This window comes from Hemitrygon akajei, chromosome 15, assembly GCF_048418815.1.
Source record: "Hemitrygon akajei chromosome 15, sHemAka1.3, whole genome shotgun sequence".
NCBI classification, from domain to species: Eukaryota; Metazoa; Chordata; class Chondrichthyes; order Myliobatiformes; family Dasyatidae; genus Hemitrygon; species Hemitrygon akajei.
This window is the reverse complement of record NC_133138.1, coordinates 26361740-26380794: the sequence shown is the minus strand read 5'-3', so window position 1 is coordinate 26380794 and position 19055 is coordinate 26361740. Positions and strand designations below refer to the sequence as shown.

Here is a 19055-nt window from a genome sequence, read left to right as displayed (position 1 = left end):
GGGATTGGTTCCAGGACCCCCCGCGGATACCAAAATTCGCGAATGCTCGAGTCCCTTATTTAACATGTATCAGTGCGGTGGTCTTTAGGACCCAGCAGAACCCCAGACTTTAGTTAACATGTCTCCGTGCGGTGGACGTAATGTGGAAGTAATAAAGCAATCGGAAAGAGGTGAAACGCCATCGGTCATTGGAAAAGCGTTAGGCTGCAGTCAGTCAACGATCTGAACAATTTTAATGGAGAATGTGAAAGGCCCGGCCCCGATGAAAGCTACAATTATTACTAAGCAACGCAGTGGTTTGATTATTGAAATATTATGTTTCTTAAGTGTTTTATATGCATAGAAAGGTAAAATATATACTATATACTAAGAAAAACATTTGACTGACCCTAAATAATACCGGATGTACCTGTTCCGACTTCAAATCTGACTTAAAGACGTACTCAGGAATGGAACTCATTCATAACCCGGGGACTGCCTGTACTTTTAAGTCATTTCTAGATTACTTATAATACCTAATACAATGTAAATGCTATGTAATTAGTTGTTATACTGTATTGTTTAGGGAATAATGACAAGAAAAAATAGTCTGTACATGCTCAAGCAATGAGTGCTAGAGAGAGAACTTCCGGGTTTTCCCGATCCGCGGTTGGTTGAATCCGTGGATAAGGAGGGCCGACTGTACCCCATAAGCTTTCTTAACTACCCTATCTACCTGTGAGGCAACTTTCAGGGATCTGTGGACATGTACCCCCAGATCCCTCTGCTCCTCCATGCTACCAAGTACAGACTTGGGCTAAGTGGACTGCCAGAGAAAGTGAGTTCAGCACAAAAAAAAGCAAATGACAGAAACCCCAAAGAGATATAAAATTGACCCAATTATTGATTCAGTTTAAAACAGGCACTCAGTAGCAATGTGATTAAATGCACCTCTCCTTTAAGCCTGTTATTCTTCAGTAATGTTGCTGCTTTTGTACTTGTATGCTGTTTGCTTTAAGAGTTTGGCGAGATGTGAATCTAACAATATGGTAGGGTTTGGGACAGTTGCAGGTATGAGGCTGGTGTGTAATCATTTTAATTCCCTTTTCTGTTGGTCCACAGCTCGGTCCAATCAGCATGGTTATCATGGGAGTGGTGGCTGTACATTGTATGCAAATGCTGGTTAAATGCAGTCGCCATCTAAGTGTTAGGTAAGCTCTGATTATATTAACGTCCTCCTACAGTGGGCAAGTTTCTGATCTATAATGCTTTTGATTTTGAGAGCTTCTCTAAAGCATCTACTTTTAAAGTTTAAGTGCAACATTGACATTTCATGCAGCTAACGGTTATAAATGAACTGAGTTCATTTTCATTAATAGTGTATCTCATAGATTAATGCGCAGTGAGTCACTTGCAGCCTCTGATCTCCAATTAACAAGCACATCTTGTAGCTGAGTGGTAAACCTGCACTGCCCTTGCTCCCTGCCCACTTTCTGCTCTTGTACTGTGGTGTTTAGGCTCTTTATGGAAATTAATGCCCAATACACATTTTTCTTTCAATGGATGTAAATGTTACTGGTAAGACTGGTATTTATTTCCTATCTACTCACCAATGCATTTAAGAGTTTCATGTTTTTTAACAGAGGTGCCCATTAATCTGCATCCTGTAGGTACCCAGTCAACTATAGCAAGGTGTCTGCAATGAGTAGGTATCTGGTGGAATTTGGCCAGGCCCTGAGCCTCCAACAAATCGGACATGTTTTGATAGAGGCGAAGTGAGAACAGAACTTGAGCTTGGCCTGGCATCAAACCTATCAAGAAATGTCGATTTGTTTTTTTTAAATGTATGAAGTTCAAAAAAAATCCTTAATTGTAACTGTGTTTTAATGATTAAACCATTAAGCCACAAAGTAAAATAAGGTGAAATAATGAGCAGCATACACAAAATGCTGGAGGAACTCAGCATGTCAGGCGGCATCTGTGGAGAGAAATGAAGAGCCAACGTTTGTTTGTATCTGTGGAGGGAGATATGATAGAAGTTTTTAAGAGGCTTTTGGTTAGACTCATGAATACACAGAGACTGAAGGGAAATGGATCATTCCTGAAGTTAATAACCAGATCTTTCTTTTTGGCTTGTTGGCTCTGAGGGAAAAATTGTTGTAATGACACCATGTTAATAGGCTGTCTTTCCTTCCTGTATTCTAACTCGTCGTTAGTCGATTACAGCTCACTATGGTGGTATCATCTGTAAACTTGTAGATGAAATGAGAGTAGAAACTGGCCACGTAGTTGAGAATGTACAGGGAGGATGTAACATCATGCTTAAATTTAGAGAAGATCCATTGTTCAATTTCTGATTTTAATCAAGACTTTCAAACACTGGGGGACCTTTTTTGACCTATTTTCAAAACCTTTGGTCTGGCGATAAAGTACAGACTTTGGCTAATAACATAAATCACTATGTGATAAGGTTTTTTTTTGTCTTTTTTGTCTTTACCACTCAGCTTTGATCTTGGTAGTGGGTTTAGATTCTTTCTTTATATAATAAAACTATTATAATTCACTTTAATTCATTTGTTTGATTATGAATATGGGGTCATGTGATTGCAATAGCATGATTTAAATGTAGTGCATTTTGTACTATTCTATCTTTTTTTTGATTCATAATATGTATCCTCATGAACTCTGTATTTTCCCATGTGAAATTTAATAAAAAATATTGGATGGAGAGTATACAGGGAGTAGAGTAGGAGTCTGAGAGCACCTGTGTTGAGATTACAGACTGCAGTCTGTTAGTCTGGAAGTCAAGCATCTGGTTGTAAAGAGAACTGTTGTTTCCCAGAACGCTAAAGTTTTGAGATGAGTTTGCTAGTAATTATAGTATTGAAGGTGGAGCTGTCGTTCATAAATACAGTACTCTTATGTAAGTGTCTTTAATCTTCAGAGGCTCCCGAGATCAGAGTACCGTAGATTCCGGACTACAGAGCGCACCTGATTAAAAGCCGCTGGCTCTAATTTTAGAAATAAAATCAATTTTTTAATTGTAAAGGCCGCACCGGATTTTAGGCCGCACCGGATTTTCGGCCGCAGGTGTCCCACGTTGTAATATGAGATATTTACACAGAAAGATATTACACGTGAGGATTTTTTTAACTTTTAATTAAATCCATATGGTAACAAAAACAAATGCATATTGCAAATGCTTTTTTTCGAACCGTGCCCATAACGCGGCTACTTTTAAATATACGTTGCGTATACTTCTTTACTGAACAACATTCCAATATCTCCTAACGACTGGTAAAAAATATATATACTGCAGCCTACCAGGAAAAGTTATTGATCACCTTTAACTTAAAAGCAGCGTTCGCTCAGATCCAAAGCCGCTCGCGTAATGCGCTCCCTCCCTCCGTCCCGTTTCATCGCAAACCGGCATTTTCCCACAAGACACCCCGAAACCGGGTGTGACATCATAGCATCCCGCGATGTAGTACAGAAAACAAATATAGTTAAAACTCTTCTAACTTTAACTAGAAAATGAATTACTAAGCGAAAATATTATAAACTAAGTAACTGCCATAAGGCAGCACAATGCTTCGAGTGTTTTCCATGTTGATGAGGGTGAGTACAAATGACTGATTTACAATAATTTAATTGTGAAAGTGCGCTTGATTTATCGTACAATTTCATTGGACCTCTGTGAACTACTCATCAATTTTATTGGTCTACTGTTATGAGGCAAAATGTTTACGAGGCGGCATGAAAGAAATCATGTATTAGCCGCTCCGGATTAAAGGCCGCAAAGTTCAAAGCTGTTCAAAATGTGGGAAAAAAGTAGCGGCTTAAAATCCGGAATCTTCGGTAGATACATCCCAAAGAAGAATTCTAAAGGCAGGATGATGTAACCGTGGCTCACAAGAGCTGTCAAAGCCAAAGTGAGGACATAAAATGGAGCAACAATTAGTGGGAAGTTGGAAGATTGTGATACTTTTAAAAACCAACAGAAGGCAACTTTAAAAAAACCATGGGGGTGGGAGATAAAAGATGAAGGTAAGCTAGCCAACAATATCAAAGAGGATATCAAATGATTTTTCAGGTGTATGAAGAGTAAAAGGGTGGTGAGAGTTGATATTGGACTGCCGGAAAATGATGCTGACATGGTAGCAATGGGGACTGAACTGAACAAGTATTTTGCATCAGTCTTCACTGTGAAAGACACTAGCGTTATGCTGGAATTTCGAGAATGTGAGGGGTCAGAAGTATGTGCAGTTGCTATTACTAAAGAGAATGTGCTTTGGAAACTGAAAAGTTTGAAGGTAGATAAATCACCTGGGCCAGATGGACTACACCCCAGGGTTCTGAAAGAGGTTGCTGAAGAGATTGTAGAGGCATTAATAATGATCTTTCAAGAGCCATTAGTTTCTGGAATGGTTCTGGAGGATTGGAAAATTGTAAATGTCACTCCACTCTTCAAGAAGGGAGGGAGGCAGAAGAGACGAAATTATAGGAGAAGTTGTATTTGTGGGAGTTGATTGTTAAAGATGTGGTTTCAGGATTCTTGGAAGCACATGATAAAATAGGCCATAGTCAGCATGGTTCTGTTAAGGGAAAACCTTGCCTGACAAGTCTGTTAGGATTCTTTGAGGAAATAGCAAGTAGGATAGACAATAATAGAGTTGAATGTTTATTAGATGCATCATAAAGTAACAGAGCTTCAACCAGCAACCAATCTGGACAGCAGAAGTTTGAGAGGATGGGATCTCACTCAGGTCCACTGCCCGATTAGAAAAAGGAGCAGCAGTTGTGGCAGTATAATAGAGCTTTGACCAGAAACTTATCAGCATTTGAGATTGATTAGCAAGAGCAAATTAAAGGAAGGCATGGACAAACGCACTGACCATCGTCTGAATGGACAGGGTTAGAGTGATGATCTTGAGGCTTTAGCTTTTCGAGCCTTCAGCGAAAAGAGGCTTGAGACAAAGAAAGAAAAGAAAAGCTCTGGGTAAAGTGCTTTTTTCTCCTTGTTTATATCTGCTCAGCTAGGACAGTAGAGGTGCCAGGCAGGATAGTTGAATGTTCGTTTCGCTGGATGTGGGCAGGCAGTGTCCCTGATGACTACAACTCCCAAGATGTGCATCCAGCTACAACTTCTAACAATCCACGTGGAGCTGGAACTGAATGAAGTCTGGGTCATTTGGGAGGCTGAAGGGGTGATAGATAGCACATAGAGGTAGTTACACCCAAGATGCAGGATACAGGAAACTGGGTGACAGTCAGGAAGGGGAAAGGGGTTAAGGAGCCAATGCAGAGTACCCCTGTGGCCATCCCCCTCAACAAAAGGTATATCACTTTTGATACTGTTGGGGTGGAGGGCACAGTTGACCGAACAGGAAAGTCACAGTTGTCAGGTCCGTGGCACTGAGTCTAGCTGTTCGACTCAGAAGGAAAGGGAGAGGAGAGAAGAGGCACACTTTGGTGGCGGGGGATTCGTTGGTTAGGAGAACAGACAGGAGGCCAGAACTAGGAAGATTATACAGTTTAACACATGGCTAAGGAGTTGCCGCAGGAGGGAGGACATATGAGTTTTGGATCATTGGACTCACTTCCAGGGAAGGTGGGATCTGTACAAAAGGGATGGTGTGCACCTGAACTGGAGGGGGCTAATAACTTCAGGGGAAGATTTGTTGATGCTCAACAGAATGGTTTAAACTAGAGTTGCAGAGGGATGGGAACCCAATAGTTCATGGAGAGGTTGTGGAGGCAGATGTTGGTAAGACCTCAGACAAATCAGGAATCACGAGTTTGAGCATAGTGTGACTAGTGCCCCGTGCTGCCTGTATTTCAATACAAGAAGTATTGTAGGAAAGGCGGATGAGCTCAGGGTATGGATCATCACATGCAATTATGGCATAGCCGTAAGTGAGACTTAGTTGCAGGAGGGGCAGGACTGGCAGCTCAATATTCTGAGATTCCATTGTTTTAGATGTTACAGAGTGAGGGGATTAAAGGAGGAGGGGGTGACATCACTAGTCAGAGAAAATGTTGCAGAAGTGCTCCATCAGAACAGACTGGATCTGCTATTAGGGAATGAGAAAGGGCAATTGATAGAAGTTTGTGTAGGGGAACACTTTGCATGCAGTGACCACAATGCCATTAGTTTCTAAATGACTATGCAAAGAGTTAGGTTTTATCCTTGGGTTGAAATTCTAAATTGGAGAAAGGCCAATCAGAACTGATTTGGCAACTGTGAATTGGAACAGGCTGTTTTTTGGCATTGATGTACTTGGAAGTGGGACCTTTCAAAAACAAAATTTTGGGAGTACAAAGCTTGTCTGTGCCTGTCAGAATAAAAGGTAAAAATAACAAATGTAGGAAACCTTGGTTTTCAAGAGATATTGAGGCCCTGGTTAAAGAGAAAAAAGGAGGTGTATAACAAGTATAGACAAGTAGGAATTAATTAGGTGCTTACGGAGTATAAAATGCAAGAGATCACTTAAGAAAGAAATAAGGAAAGCCTGAAATTACTCTAGTAGATAAGCTGAAGGAGAATCCAAAAGGGTTCTACAGATATACTAAGAGCAAAAGGACTGGAGGGGAATCCTTTGGACCTCTGGAAGACCAGAATGGTAATCCCATGTGTGGAACCAAAACAGATGGAGGAGGTCTTAAATGCATCCTTTACAACTGTATTTACGCGGGAAATGGATACAGAGTCTACAGAAGGGAGGCAAAGCAGCACCAGCTTCATGGACCCTCTACAGATTATGGAGCAGGAGGTGTTTGCTACCCTGAGGCAAATCATGATGGGTATATCCCCAGGGCCTGACAAAGTGTTCCCTCGCACCCAACTGGAGGCAAGTGCAGAAATTGCCAGGGTTCTAGCAGAGATATTTAAACATCATAGCGACAAGAGAGGATTGGCGGATCGCCAGTGTTGTTCCACTGTTTAAAAAAGGCTGTAAATAGAAACCAGGAAATTATAGGCCGGAGTGTCTGACATCAGTTCTGGGAAAGTTACTGGAAGGTATTCTAAGGGACTGTATATATAAGTATTTGGATAGACATGGACAATTAAGGATAGTCAGCATGGCTTCATGCATGGTTGGTCATGTCTAACCAACCTTAGAGTTTTTTTGAGGAAGTTACCAGGAAAGTGGTTGAAGGCAAGCCAATGACTGTTGTCTGCATGGATTTTTTAATTGGGCATTTGACAAGGTCCCATGTGGGAGGCTGGTCGTAAAGGTTCAGTCGCTTGGCATTCAGGATGAGGTAGTAAATTATATTCGACATTGGCTTTGTGGGAGAAGCCAGAGAGTGATCATAGAGTGGTGCCTGTCTGACTGGAGACCCACGACTAGTTGTGTGTCAGAAGCATCGGTGCTGGGTCCTTTGTTGTTTGTCATCTATATCAATGATCTGGATGATACCATGTTTCACTGAATCGGCAAATTTGTGGATGACACCAAGATTGAAAGTGTAGTGGACAATGAGGAAGCCTGGGACCAGTGGGCATAGCCTCAGAATAGAGGGACGACCATTTATAATTAAGATGAGGAATTTCTTTACTCGGGGGGTGGTGAATCTGTGAAATTTGTTGCATATTTGACAAACTCTTACCCATCCAGCGCTTTTACAGTATGGGAGTCCCAGTCAATATGTGGAAAGTTAAAATCATTTACTATCACAACCTTGTAACAGTCTGCGATCTCTCTACAAATTTGCTTCTCTAAATCCTATGGACTGTTGAGTGGTCTATAATATAATACCAGTAAAGTGATCTTGCCTTTCTTATTCTTCAGTTCTACCGCTGAAGCCTCAATGGATGAGTTCTCCAGTCTGTTCTGACTGTACACTGCCATGACATTTTCCCTGACTAGTATGCCACCCCTCCCCCTTTAAACCCGCCCAGTCTGTCAAGTCTAAAACAATGGAAACCCAGCACTTTGATCTGCCAACCCTTCCCTTCCTGGAGCCAAGTCGCACTAATGGCTACAATGTCGTAATCACGAGTGCTGATCCATGCCCTAAACTGATGATGTAGATGGAAAGAATTCACACACTGTCTAGGGTTTACCTTCAGAATAAATTTTCTCCTCATTACAAGCTGATGAAAACAGGGGAGTCACTCGTCTTGGGATGAATACTCCTGTATACAAAATTTTCATCATTTTTATCTACGTTCTCCCTCACTATCTCTACCCTGTTTGTGAGATGTATACATAGTCAGGTAGCCTTTTGCCGCATCAATTTCAGCACCTGTATTTGATACGAGCTGCTTGCAGTTCTGCTTTTACTTTATACAATGGCAAGCATTGCATTGGAGTTTTATGAAACCGTCGCTAGGCTAGTAGCTAGGCCTGAGTAACTATAGTTCACATTAGCCTACAGTTTGTGTCTATCTGTTACAGACTTTCTCTGCCTGGTACCAACTATGTAGTGACCCCCTTCAGCTCTCTGCCATGTGCTCATTCTCCTGTCTCTGCTATGCTTCAGAACCAGTAACTCAGTATTTTGCTTCTATGAATTTACTATCCCCTACTATAGTGGAATGCACTTGTCTGTTTCCCAGAATATTACACCGTGGCCCTAATCAGGAATCAGGCTATTTTAGGATTGGCCATTTACTCTGGAATTGGATATCTCATAGTGAAGAACCCTTGGAAAAATCTTAATGATTTTCACTTTTGTCTTCAGTAACATGTTCAAAGTTTTTGTCTTAAATGTACAAACCCCATTTCCAGTGTTACGTACCCCGTAACTGGGTGTCTGACCAGCAGAGAAAGACGAATCCGTTGGAGTCTGGTGGTACCAAACTAAAGGTGTTTATTAGTAAACTACACAATACAATATCAAAAATGCAAAAATACATATAAAACAAGTTAGCAGTAATAAACCTAAAAGTGTAGGAATAATAATAATCAATAATAAACAAGCTCTATTGATGTCTAGGGGTAAATGAATTGTCGTAGGAAAGTATAGAGTTCAGTTCATAAATGCTGAGGTGGGTATGGTTGTTGTATTGAAATCGTTGGAGAGAGAGAGAGCGAGCGAGATGTAACAGCAACTGCTGCGGCAGGCAAACCTTTTGTTGCTTTCTTAATCTGTCGTATTGTTGTGGCCATTCAGTTATGACCCCTCTGGTCTTCAGCTAGACGATTCTTCTGTGGTGGACTCGTCACTCTGGCATGAGTGGACACACACACCAGTCCCCACCGGCCCTGCTGTAACACTGTTAGCTTTACTGACCGATCTCCTGGTTCGGTCTCCGAAGCCCCCACCTTTCTGTGGGTTCCCAACACTCAATCAGTGTCCACTGGTGTGTCTGAAGAGTGTCTCTCCAGACCTGTCTTTTATCCCCACTCACGGGGTCTCAGCTATCCATCAACTCTGAATGACCGTGTCCATCAAATCAGGCCACTCCTGCTATCTCCTGAGGAATGTTAACAAGCAAAGTAAAGTCCTTGTAGTAGAAGGTAAATAATCCAGGAAGAGTCATAATACAGTAAATCAACAGTCTCTCTCCCCCTCTTATCTGTAGCAGATGTTCTTGCCTGGGCTTTATCTCTCTCTCTCATGAGCAGCATAGCAACAGCAATAGTTCGTAGTTCTCAGGAGGGGGATTGGGAATGGTTAACTCTGCACCCCATTGTCCATCAGGTCTGTTCATCACTCATAACACCCCCATCCTTCTGGAAATTTTCACCAGGGTGAAAATTAACTAATAAAGCACATTACTGAATTACAGAGTTTAACAAAATACAGAAGTGGTCTTAGCTACAAGAATAATACAAGTACACTTTCAAATTAACATCTAGATAAACAATCACTCATTCTCACTCCCCTTTACATGTTGTATTTTAATATCGAATTCCTGTAACAACAGACTCCAACTTAATAACCTCCTATTTTTATTTTTCATGTTAGCCAAGAATACTAGGGGATTGTGTTCTTAGCTTAGGTGTATATTACAAAGTGTGAACCAATACATGTGTGATTATACTGTGGTACATTACAGAAGTTTATGCAAATACGAATCTCTATTTTACTTTCAAACTTAACATTCAATCTTCCATGATGTTGTCTTTATTATTCACATTCTTTGTTCAAAAAAAATCAAATTCCCGCAAAACCAGATCCTGTTATTCAAAGTGGCATTCGGTCAACCCTTGCCTCTCTTCCACTTAACCCTCACATGGTTAGTTTGCTCACCAGCTTGGAATAGGCCTTCACAGCCTCCTTTCACAGGAGCCTACCTATCACCAATGTTTTCCAAACTAAGCCCAGTTGCTGAACTTCCACACCACTCATTAATTTTAAGCAGGTCATTAATTTTATCTTCAGGATCTTTAATTCTGTTCGTTTCTCGTTTAACATCTGCAGATGATCCCTCTTGGTCAAAACAACACTGTTCTGTCTCTCCAAATCACATCCTTGAACAACATCACCAAGTTGTTTATCTTTAAATTCCAAAACAAACTGTAATTGATTCACAAGCACCTTGTTAGCAAGCCACTGTTTAGTTAACGGTCCCTTCACTTTTGTCAACAGTTCTGACACCAAACTCGACTTTAAATTTTCTTTATTCAAAAGTTTAGGAACAATACTTTTCCCTTTCCCTTCAATAATATTCACATCACCAGCTTTCATCTCATTACTAACTTTTAACACAAGTGACTGAGAATTCTCACTTTCTCCCAGTGCCACGGTTAAACCTTCACTGAACCAAGTCTATCTGACCCAAAAGGATTGCATTCCTTTTCAACTAAATCAAATACCTCAGACTTTTCCTGAGCTTCAACACTAGGTTCAGTATCCTGTGACTCCACATCCTTCACATCCTGAACACAAGCAAATGGGACATCTGCCTCTCCTAGGCTTTCAATACCAGTCCCCTTTTCAAATTCTAAGTTCCCCTGATCCTCCCAGTTACTCTCTGGGCAATTCCCCTTCGGAGTAAACTCAACCTTGCGGGTTAAAACAACCTCGTCTGCTAACCCAGCAGACTCCCTCAAGGTAGCGGCATCCTTTTCATCTAGGACTACCCTTATATCATCGGGAACACACTTAACTTCTTCAACTGAAAACAGCTCTGTCAAGCCAGACAGATCATCCATGTCCAACCCTGGACCTTCTAACTGCTTCATCTATTTCTCATCTTTACTCTGTGCCTCCATAACCCCCTTCCTCACTCCTAAGTGTCCACCTAGGGGTATCTTGTGAGCCAGATTCAAAATTCCGTTCCTTGCTAACACTAAATCTGCTTCGTCTCCCTTACTTTCCTTAACTCCACTATTCTCCGTTTTACCATCCTCTAACCTCTCCTAGTACAAGATCGGTAAAAACGTCTCTGCTAAATCAACCCTGGACTCATTTAAACTGTCTCCTTTCTCAGCCGCCTTTCTAGACATGCTGCGAGTGATTGCGCATGCGGGATAAATCTTGGAATCTATGGGCGGGTCCTCAGCACTTACAGGCTTACTTGTTAATTTCAATGCTGAATACACGTCACCACCTGCCAGATCATTACCAAGTAGGACGTCCACGCCGTCCATCGGTAGTTTCGACCGCACCCCTATTTCGACTGGTCCAGATACCAGGTCACATTTCAGAAACATCCTGTGCAAAGGTACGGCCTCGGACCCTTTCCCGATACCTCTTAACACAACCTCCCCAGTCTCAGTCTCAGGACCGAAGTCTAACGTCTTCCTTAAAATAAATGACTGATCAGCCCCAGTATCTCTCCAGATCCTCACTGGAACTGGGGTTTCTCCTTCCTTCACAGACACCGTCCCTTCCGAGATAAACTTCTCACATCCCTCTTGTGCTCTATCTACCTTTATCTTCCTCATCGCTCTGTTGACCGACTCAATGCAACCAGTCGGGACTTCCGTTTTCCCTCTTCCTGTCTCCTTCTTCGGAGCAAAGCACTTAGATGCTATATGACCAGCTTTCCCACAATTTTAATACGTAAAGTTGGGAACCTTCCTGCCAGCCTGTCTTTCCTCCTCCTTACCTTTTCCACTAGCTGCCGGCTTATTCTCTGCCTTAGCTGGTGGGCTTTCTCTGCCATCCCTACTGCCTCTCTGGTAGCTCTTATTTAGGGAAAACTTGGTCTTGTGGGTTAAGGCATACTCGTCTGCTAATTTGGCAGTCGCAGACAGAGTCTCTGTCTCCTTCTCGTCCAAGTACGTCTTCATACTCTCAGGGATACAACCTTTGAACTGCTCCATCAGTATTAACTGTAATATTTTATCATAATCTCCAACGACCCGTTTTGAGGCGCACCAATGCTCACAATACATTTACATCTCACGGGCAAACTCTAAATACGTGTGGTTCCACGGCTTTCTCAAGTTCCGGAACTTCTGCCGGTATGCCTCTGGCACCAACTCATAACTCCTCAATACAGCCCTTTTTACTTCCTCGTAATCCTTAGACTCATCTATAGACAATGCCGAATACGCTTGTTGAGCCTTCCCCCTAAGTACGCTCTGTAACAGAACAGCCCACTTCCCCTTAGGCCAGTTCTGATTCACAGTCACTTTCTCAAAATGAAGGAAGAACTTATCGACATCCATCCTCGAATGGAGGTACTAACTGGATCTCCTGAACAATCTTGAACCCCTCATTTTGGTTTGCTGCCCGGTCTCTTCCCTGCGATGCCTTCAACTTCTCCATTTCCAGAGCAAACTGCCTCTCTTTCTCTCTGTCCTCCCTCTGCCTATCAGCTTCTTCCCTCTGCCTATCAGCTTCTTCTCTCTGCCTATCAGCTTCTTCTCTCTGCCTATCAGCTTCTTCCCTCTGCCTATCAGCTTCTTCCCTCTGCCTATCAGCTTCTTCTCTCTGCCTATCAGCTTCTTCCCTCTGCCTTGCAGCTTCTATCTCCTTTATCTGGAGTATCTGGAGCTCATGCTCTCTTTCCTCCTTCTCTGCAACCAACCTTAATCTCTCTATCTGTAACTGAAGGTCACCCTCGACTGGTTTTTTCTGAGGGAACAGGTCCAATACATCCAACGTGAACACCCCCTCGGATACGTAATGCACAGCTATTGCTCTCTGTATATCCACCTTGCTCATCGACGATTTCACCGCTGAGAGATTTAATCGTTTTGCAACGCTCACCAATTCTGCCTTCCTGGAATCCTCTAATGCCCCAGGAGTCGGGTCTTTTAAAAATTTGTCAATTTCCATCTCTGCTAGTTTCCCGTCTGGTTATCCGTACAACCAGATCAGATAAGGGACTTTTATCCCGATTCACTGGCCCCCCAACTTGGTAATCAAATCCCGGACGAAAACCAATTTGTTACGTACCCCGTAACTGGGTGTCTGACCAGCAGAGAAAGACGAATCCGTTGGAGTCTGGTGGTACCAAACTAAAGGTGTTTATTAGTAAACTACACAATACAATATCAAAGATGCAAATATACGTATAAAACAAGTTAGCAGTAATAAACCTAAAAGTGTAGGAATAATAATAATCAATAATAAACAAGCTCTATCGATGTCTAGGGATAAATGAATTGTCATAGGAAAGTATAGAGTTCAGTTCATAATTGCTGAGGTGGTTATGGTTGTTGTGTTGAAATCGTTGGAGAGAGAGAGAGCGAGCGAGATGTAACAGGCAGGCAAACCTTTTGTGGCTTTCTTAATCTGTCGTGTCGTTGTGGCCATTCAGTTATGACCCCTCTGGTCTTCAGCTAGACGATTCTTCTGTGGTGGACTCGTCACTCTGGCATGAGTGGACACACACACAAGTCCCCACCGGCCCTGCCGTAACACTGTGAGCTTTACTGACCGATCTCCTGGTTCGGTCCTCGAAGCCCCCACCTTCCTGTGGGTTCCCAACACTCAGTCAGTGTCCACTGGTGTGTCTGAAGGGTGTCTCTCCAGACCTGTCTTTTATCCCCACTCACGGGGTCTCAGCTATCCATCAACTCTGAATGACCGTGTCCATCAAATCAGGCCACTCGTGCTATCTCCTGAGGAATGTTAACGAGCAAAGTACAGTCCTTGTAGTAGAAGGTAAATAATCCAGGAAGAGTCATAATACAGTAAATCAACAGTCTCTCTCCCCCTCTTATCTGTAGCAAATGTTCTTGCCTGGGCTTTATCTCTCTCTCATGAGCAACATAACAACAGCAATAGTTCGTGGTTCTCAGAAGGGGGGGGGGGGGAATGGTTAACTCTGCACCCCATTGTCCATCAGGTCTGTCGATCACTCATAACACCAGAAAAGTTGGGATGTTTTCCAAAATGCAATAAAAACAAAAATCTGTGATATGTTAATTTACGTGAACCTTTATTTAACTGACAAAAGTACAAAGAAAAGATTTTCAATAGTTTTACTGACCAACTTAATTGTATTTTGTAAATATACACAAATTCAGAATTTGATGGCTGCAACACGCTGAGCAAAAGTTGGGATAGAGTTAAAATAAGGTTGAAAAGTGCGCAGAATATTCAAGTAACACCGGTTTGGAAGACTCCACGTTAAGCAGGCTAATTGGTAGTAGGTGAGGTATCATGACTGGGTATAAAAGTAGCGTCCATCAAAGGTTCAGTCTTTGCAAGCAAGGATGGGTCGTGGCTCACCCCTTTGTGCCAAAATTCATGAGAGAATTGTTAGTCAGTTCAAAAGGAACATTTCCCAACGTAAGAGTGCAGAGAATTTAGGTCTTTCAACATCTACAGTACATAATATTGTGAAAAGATTCAGAGAATTCAGAGACATCTCAGTGTGTAAAGGGCAAGGTCGGAAACCACTGTTGAATGCACGTGATCTTCGAGCCCTCAGGCGGCACTGCCTAAGAAATCATCATGCTACTGTGACATTTATAGCCACCTGGGCTCGGGAGTACTTCAGAAAACCATTGTCACTTAACACAGTCTATCGCTGCATCCAGAAATGCAACTTGAAACTGTATTACGCAAGGAGGAAGCTATACATCAACTCTATGCAGAAACGCCGGCGAGTTCTCTGGGCCCAAGCTCATCTCAGATGGACCGAAAGACTGTGGATCTGTGTGCTGTGGTCAGATGAGTCCACATTTCAGCTAGTTTTCGGAAAAAACGGGCGTCGAGTTCTCCGTGCCAAAGATGAAAATGATCATCCTGATTGTTATCAGCAAAAGGTGCAAAAGCCAGCATCTGTGATGGTATGGGGGTGCATCAGTGCCCACAGCATGGGTGAGTTGCATGTATGTGAAGGTACCATTGACTCTGAGGCATATATTAGGATTTTAGAGAGACATATGTTGCCATCAAGGCAACGTCTCTTCCCGGGACGTCCATGCTTATTTCAGCAGGACAATGCCAGACCACATTCTGCACGGGCTACAACAGCGTGGCTTTGTAGACATAGAGTGCGTGTGCTTGACTGGCCTGCTGCCAGTCCAGATCTGTCTCCTATTGAAAATGTATGGTGCATCATGAAGAGGAGAATCAGACAACGGAGACCACGGACTGTTGAGCAGCTGAAGTCGTATATCAAGCAAGAATGGACAAAATTTTCAATTGCAAATCTACTACAATTAGTATCCTTAGTTCCAAAATGATTAAAAAGTGTTATTAAAAGGAAGGGTGATGTAACACAATGGTAAACATGCCTCGGTCCCAACTTTTGTTGAGTATGTTGCAGCCATCAAATTCTAAATTTGTGTATATTTACAAAATACAATTAAGTTGGTCAGTAAAACTATTGAAAATCTTTTCTTTGTACTTTTGTTAGTTAAATAAATGTTCACGTGAACTAACATATCACAGATTTTTGTTTTTATTGCATTTTGGAAAATATCCCAACTTTTCTGGAAATGGGGTTTGTAAAAGTAATTGTGAAAGAGTGTGAGGAATGAGCTCGATCATAAGCCTAAGAACTGACAAAGTTTAGAAACACAGGATGACTTAAAAATTAGTGCCTAGATATGTTCAGGCAGACAGCTTGATGAGAAATAAATGATTGGTGTGCAGAAAAGGGAAAGCCTGTTGATGTGTATGTAAATTTCTGATAGTTTAAGTAATTAAATGGACAAGAAATATTGGAGATAAATGGGCTATTTTCAGGTTAGCCAGCTATAACTGGTGGAGTATTATAGGAAATCAGTGCTTTGACCTTGGCTATAACAATCTCTCTATATTTGGAGGAATTGAATGTAATGTGTCCAAAGATAGTTGGGGAAAATAAGGATCTCATCTTCCAGATGATTATAGATGAGTTCAGAAGATAACATGATAGGTTAATTATCTAATGAAATGTTATCTGTTTTGAAAGAATGCAAAGAATATTTCTTTTAAATGGCTTGGGACATAAATGTTAAGACTATAAGATGGTGGAGCAGAATTAGGCCATTTGGTTCATTGAGTCTGCTTTGCCATTTCATCATGGCTGATCCATTTTCTCTCTCAGCCCCGGTCTCCTGCTTTCTTCCTGTATCCATTCATGTCCTGACTAATCAACAACCTATCAACCTCTGCCTTAATTATACCTAATGATTTGGGTTCCACAGCTGCCTGTGGCAAAGAATTCCAAAGATTCACCGCACTCTGGCTAAAGAAATTCCTCCTCGTACCCCATTCTAAAAGTATGTCCCTCTATTCTGAGGCTGTGTCCTCTGGTCTTAGACTCCTTCACCATAGGAAACATCCTCTCCACATCCACTCTATCGTGGTCTTTCAACGTTCGATAGGTTTCAATTAAGTCACCACTCATTGTTCTGAATTCCAGTGAGCACAGGCTCAGAACCATCAAACACTCTTCATTTGACAAACCTTTTAATCCCAGAATCATTGTCATGAGCCCCCTTTGAGTGTCAGCACATCTTTTTAAGATAAAGGACCCAAATTTGCTCTCAATACTCCAAGTGAATCCTCACCAGATCTTTATAAAGTCTCAACACTACATCCTTGCTTTTATATTCTAGTCCTCTTGAAATGATTAACTCAACCTGCAAATAAACTTTTAAGAAAGCCTGCACAAGGTCTCCCAATTCCCATTGGGCCTCAGATTTTTAAATTTTCTCCCCACTTAGAAAATAGTCTTCCTGTTTTAGTTCTTCTCCCAAAGTGCATGACCATAAACTTCCCAACACTATATTCCAGCTTCCACTTCTTTGCCCATTCTCTGAATCTATTTAAATCCTTCTGTGGCCTCTCTGCCTCCTCAAAACTACTGGCCCCTCCACCTATCTTCATGTGGTCTTCAAACTTTGCAACAAAGTCAGCAATTCCGTCATCCAAGTCATAGAATGTAAAAAAATAAGCAGTCCTAACACAGACCCCTGTGGAATACCACTAGTCACTGACAGCGAACCAGAAAAAGCTCCTTTTTTCCCTACTCTTTGCCTCCTGCCAGTGTTGGTATTCAGAGAGCCTGATTCCAGAATTATCAACGGCCTTCAGGTACAGCAAGTAACTAATGAGACAAGTGAATTTTTGGCCTTCGTAGTATGGTGGTAGGGACACTGAAGGAAGCCTGTTAAATCTGTGCCAAACTTTGGAAAACTTGCAGTTTTGGTTGCCTCAGTTAGTGATGGATTTACTTTTGTTACGTATCTCGTAACTGGATCACTTACCAGCAAAGATAGAGAGGTCCGCTGAAGTCTGATGGTACCATTTTTAAACGTTTTTATTTATTAAGGGGCACAAAAGTAAGGTTAATACAAACATTCAGATAACATACGTCGTCAATACTCAATCTAAAGCGCAGGTTTAGTAATAATCAATAAGAAATAAGCTCTATCGTTGTCTAGGGGTAAGGTATATATTGTCCGCTGTATATCTAAAAGTCTCTTGCGTTCACTGCAGTTCCACCAGCTGCCGTCTTTTGGGGTGTTGCGGTGGTGCACTTTTGTTAGAGAGAGAGAGATAGAGATTGAATGAAACAGTTACCCGGCGGGTTTTTTCCAACCTTTAGGTGTTCGATTCGTCGGAGTCTCGTTGGGAGGTGGCCGTTCACTTGTGGCCTCTCCTGTAGCTAAAGCCGTTCTTTCGTGGTGAGGTTGCCAATCCCAGGCAAGGAAAAGACGCACACGAACCCCCCCACCGGCTGTCGCTATTAAACGCTGTCACAGGATTTCTAGCGTGTCTTCTGGTGCGTCTGGGGGGGCCGTCTTTACAACCCCTCTTTTATCTGAACTCATGGGGTCTCAGATGTCAATCAGGTTGGGATGATGCAATCTCTCTCTGTCTCTCCACCCACGTTGCCCTGAGGGTATACACGTAGTACAGTTCCCAATTCACAAAGGTGTCTCCACGAGACAATGACCACAGTCGCCAGCTTTTGCCTCGCCGTGAAACGAGGGACACCGCACGTATCTCTCTCTTCTCTTGGGTCATTGACCCCCCCCCCCCCCCCTTCACTAGGGCTCTGGCGATTCTCACAAAGGAGGGGGCTGCGATCATAACACTTTAAACTGAAGGTTTGGAACATTAGTGGTTAAGGTGATATTCTTTGTAGAAAGGTAGAGCAGATTAGGCCAGTGCTTTTGAGGTGAGAAGGTACCAGGTGATCTCATTTACCTAATGTTCTGATAGGGCTTGACAAAGTAGTTGTTTTGCAAATGTTTCTCACTAATTTCTTGTTTTAATTGCCATCTGAGCAATTGTTTGGGATGGTGTCCTTTGAGGTATTTATCCAATTTCTTTATAACCCTGTTCCAATAAAGTTGTGTGAACTATTCTCACTTTATTTTGTTGCTATGTATTGCATGCAGTTTGCCTGTGGGGGGAAAAAAAGCATAGTTGCTGGAGGTACAATTTTCTTGATAGAGTTAAGTGGAAAAGGGTTTTCTATTGAAATTATGTCAGAAATATATATTTGTGATGCTGACTTTTTTTTCCAAATATTGTTTGTAAATATACAGATTAAATAAGCCATTTCTGGATTATGGCAATGTTGTGATGTGCAGTTTGGAAGAATCCCCCCACTTGCGGCTCAAGAAGGCTTCCAATTTTGGAAGGTATTTAACTCTGTTGAGAACATTGCTGGGGTTCATTTGTGAATGAAAGCATATACTGTCCAGTGCAAATCAGCAAGTGACAGCTGCAGATAAAATTATTGGGCCAGACTTGAAGCCAGCAGCGTG

At 42.1% G+C, this 19055-nt stretch overlaps 1 protein-coding gene across 1 annotated transcript in view; it reads left to right on the top strand.

Annotated features, from left to right (window-relative positions):
- slc36a1 (solute carrier family 36 member 1) overlaps window positions 1-19055 on the top strand; it is a 63460-nt gene that overhangs the window by 13053 nt on the left and 31352 nt on the right. Inside the window, exons 4-5 of the mRNA XM_073067319.1 lie at window positions 1102-1190; window positions 18834-18929. Of these exons, the coding sequence (XP_072923420.1) occupies window positions 1102-1190; window positions 18834-18929 (185 nt within the window). The remainder of the gene's footprint in view (window positions 1-1101; window positions 1191-18833; window positions 18930-19055) is intronic.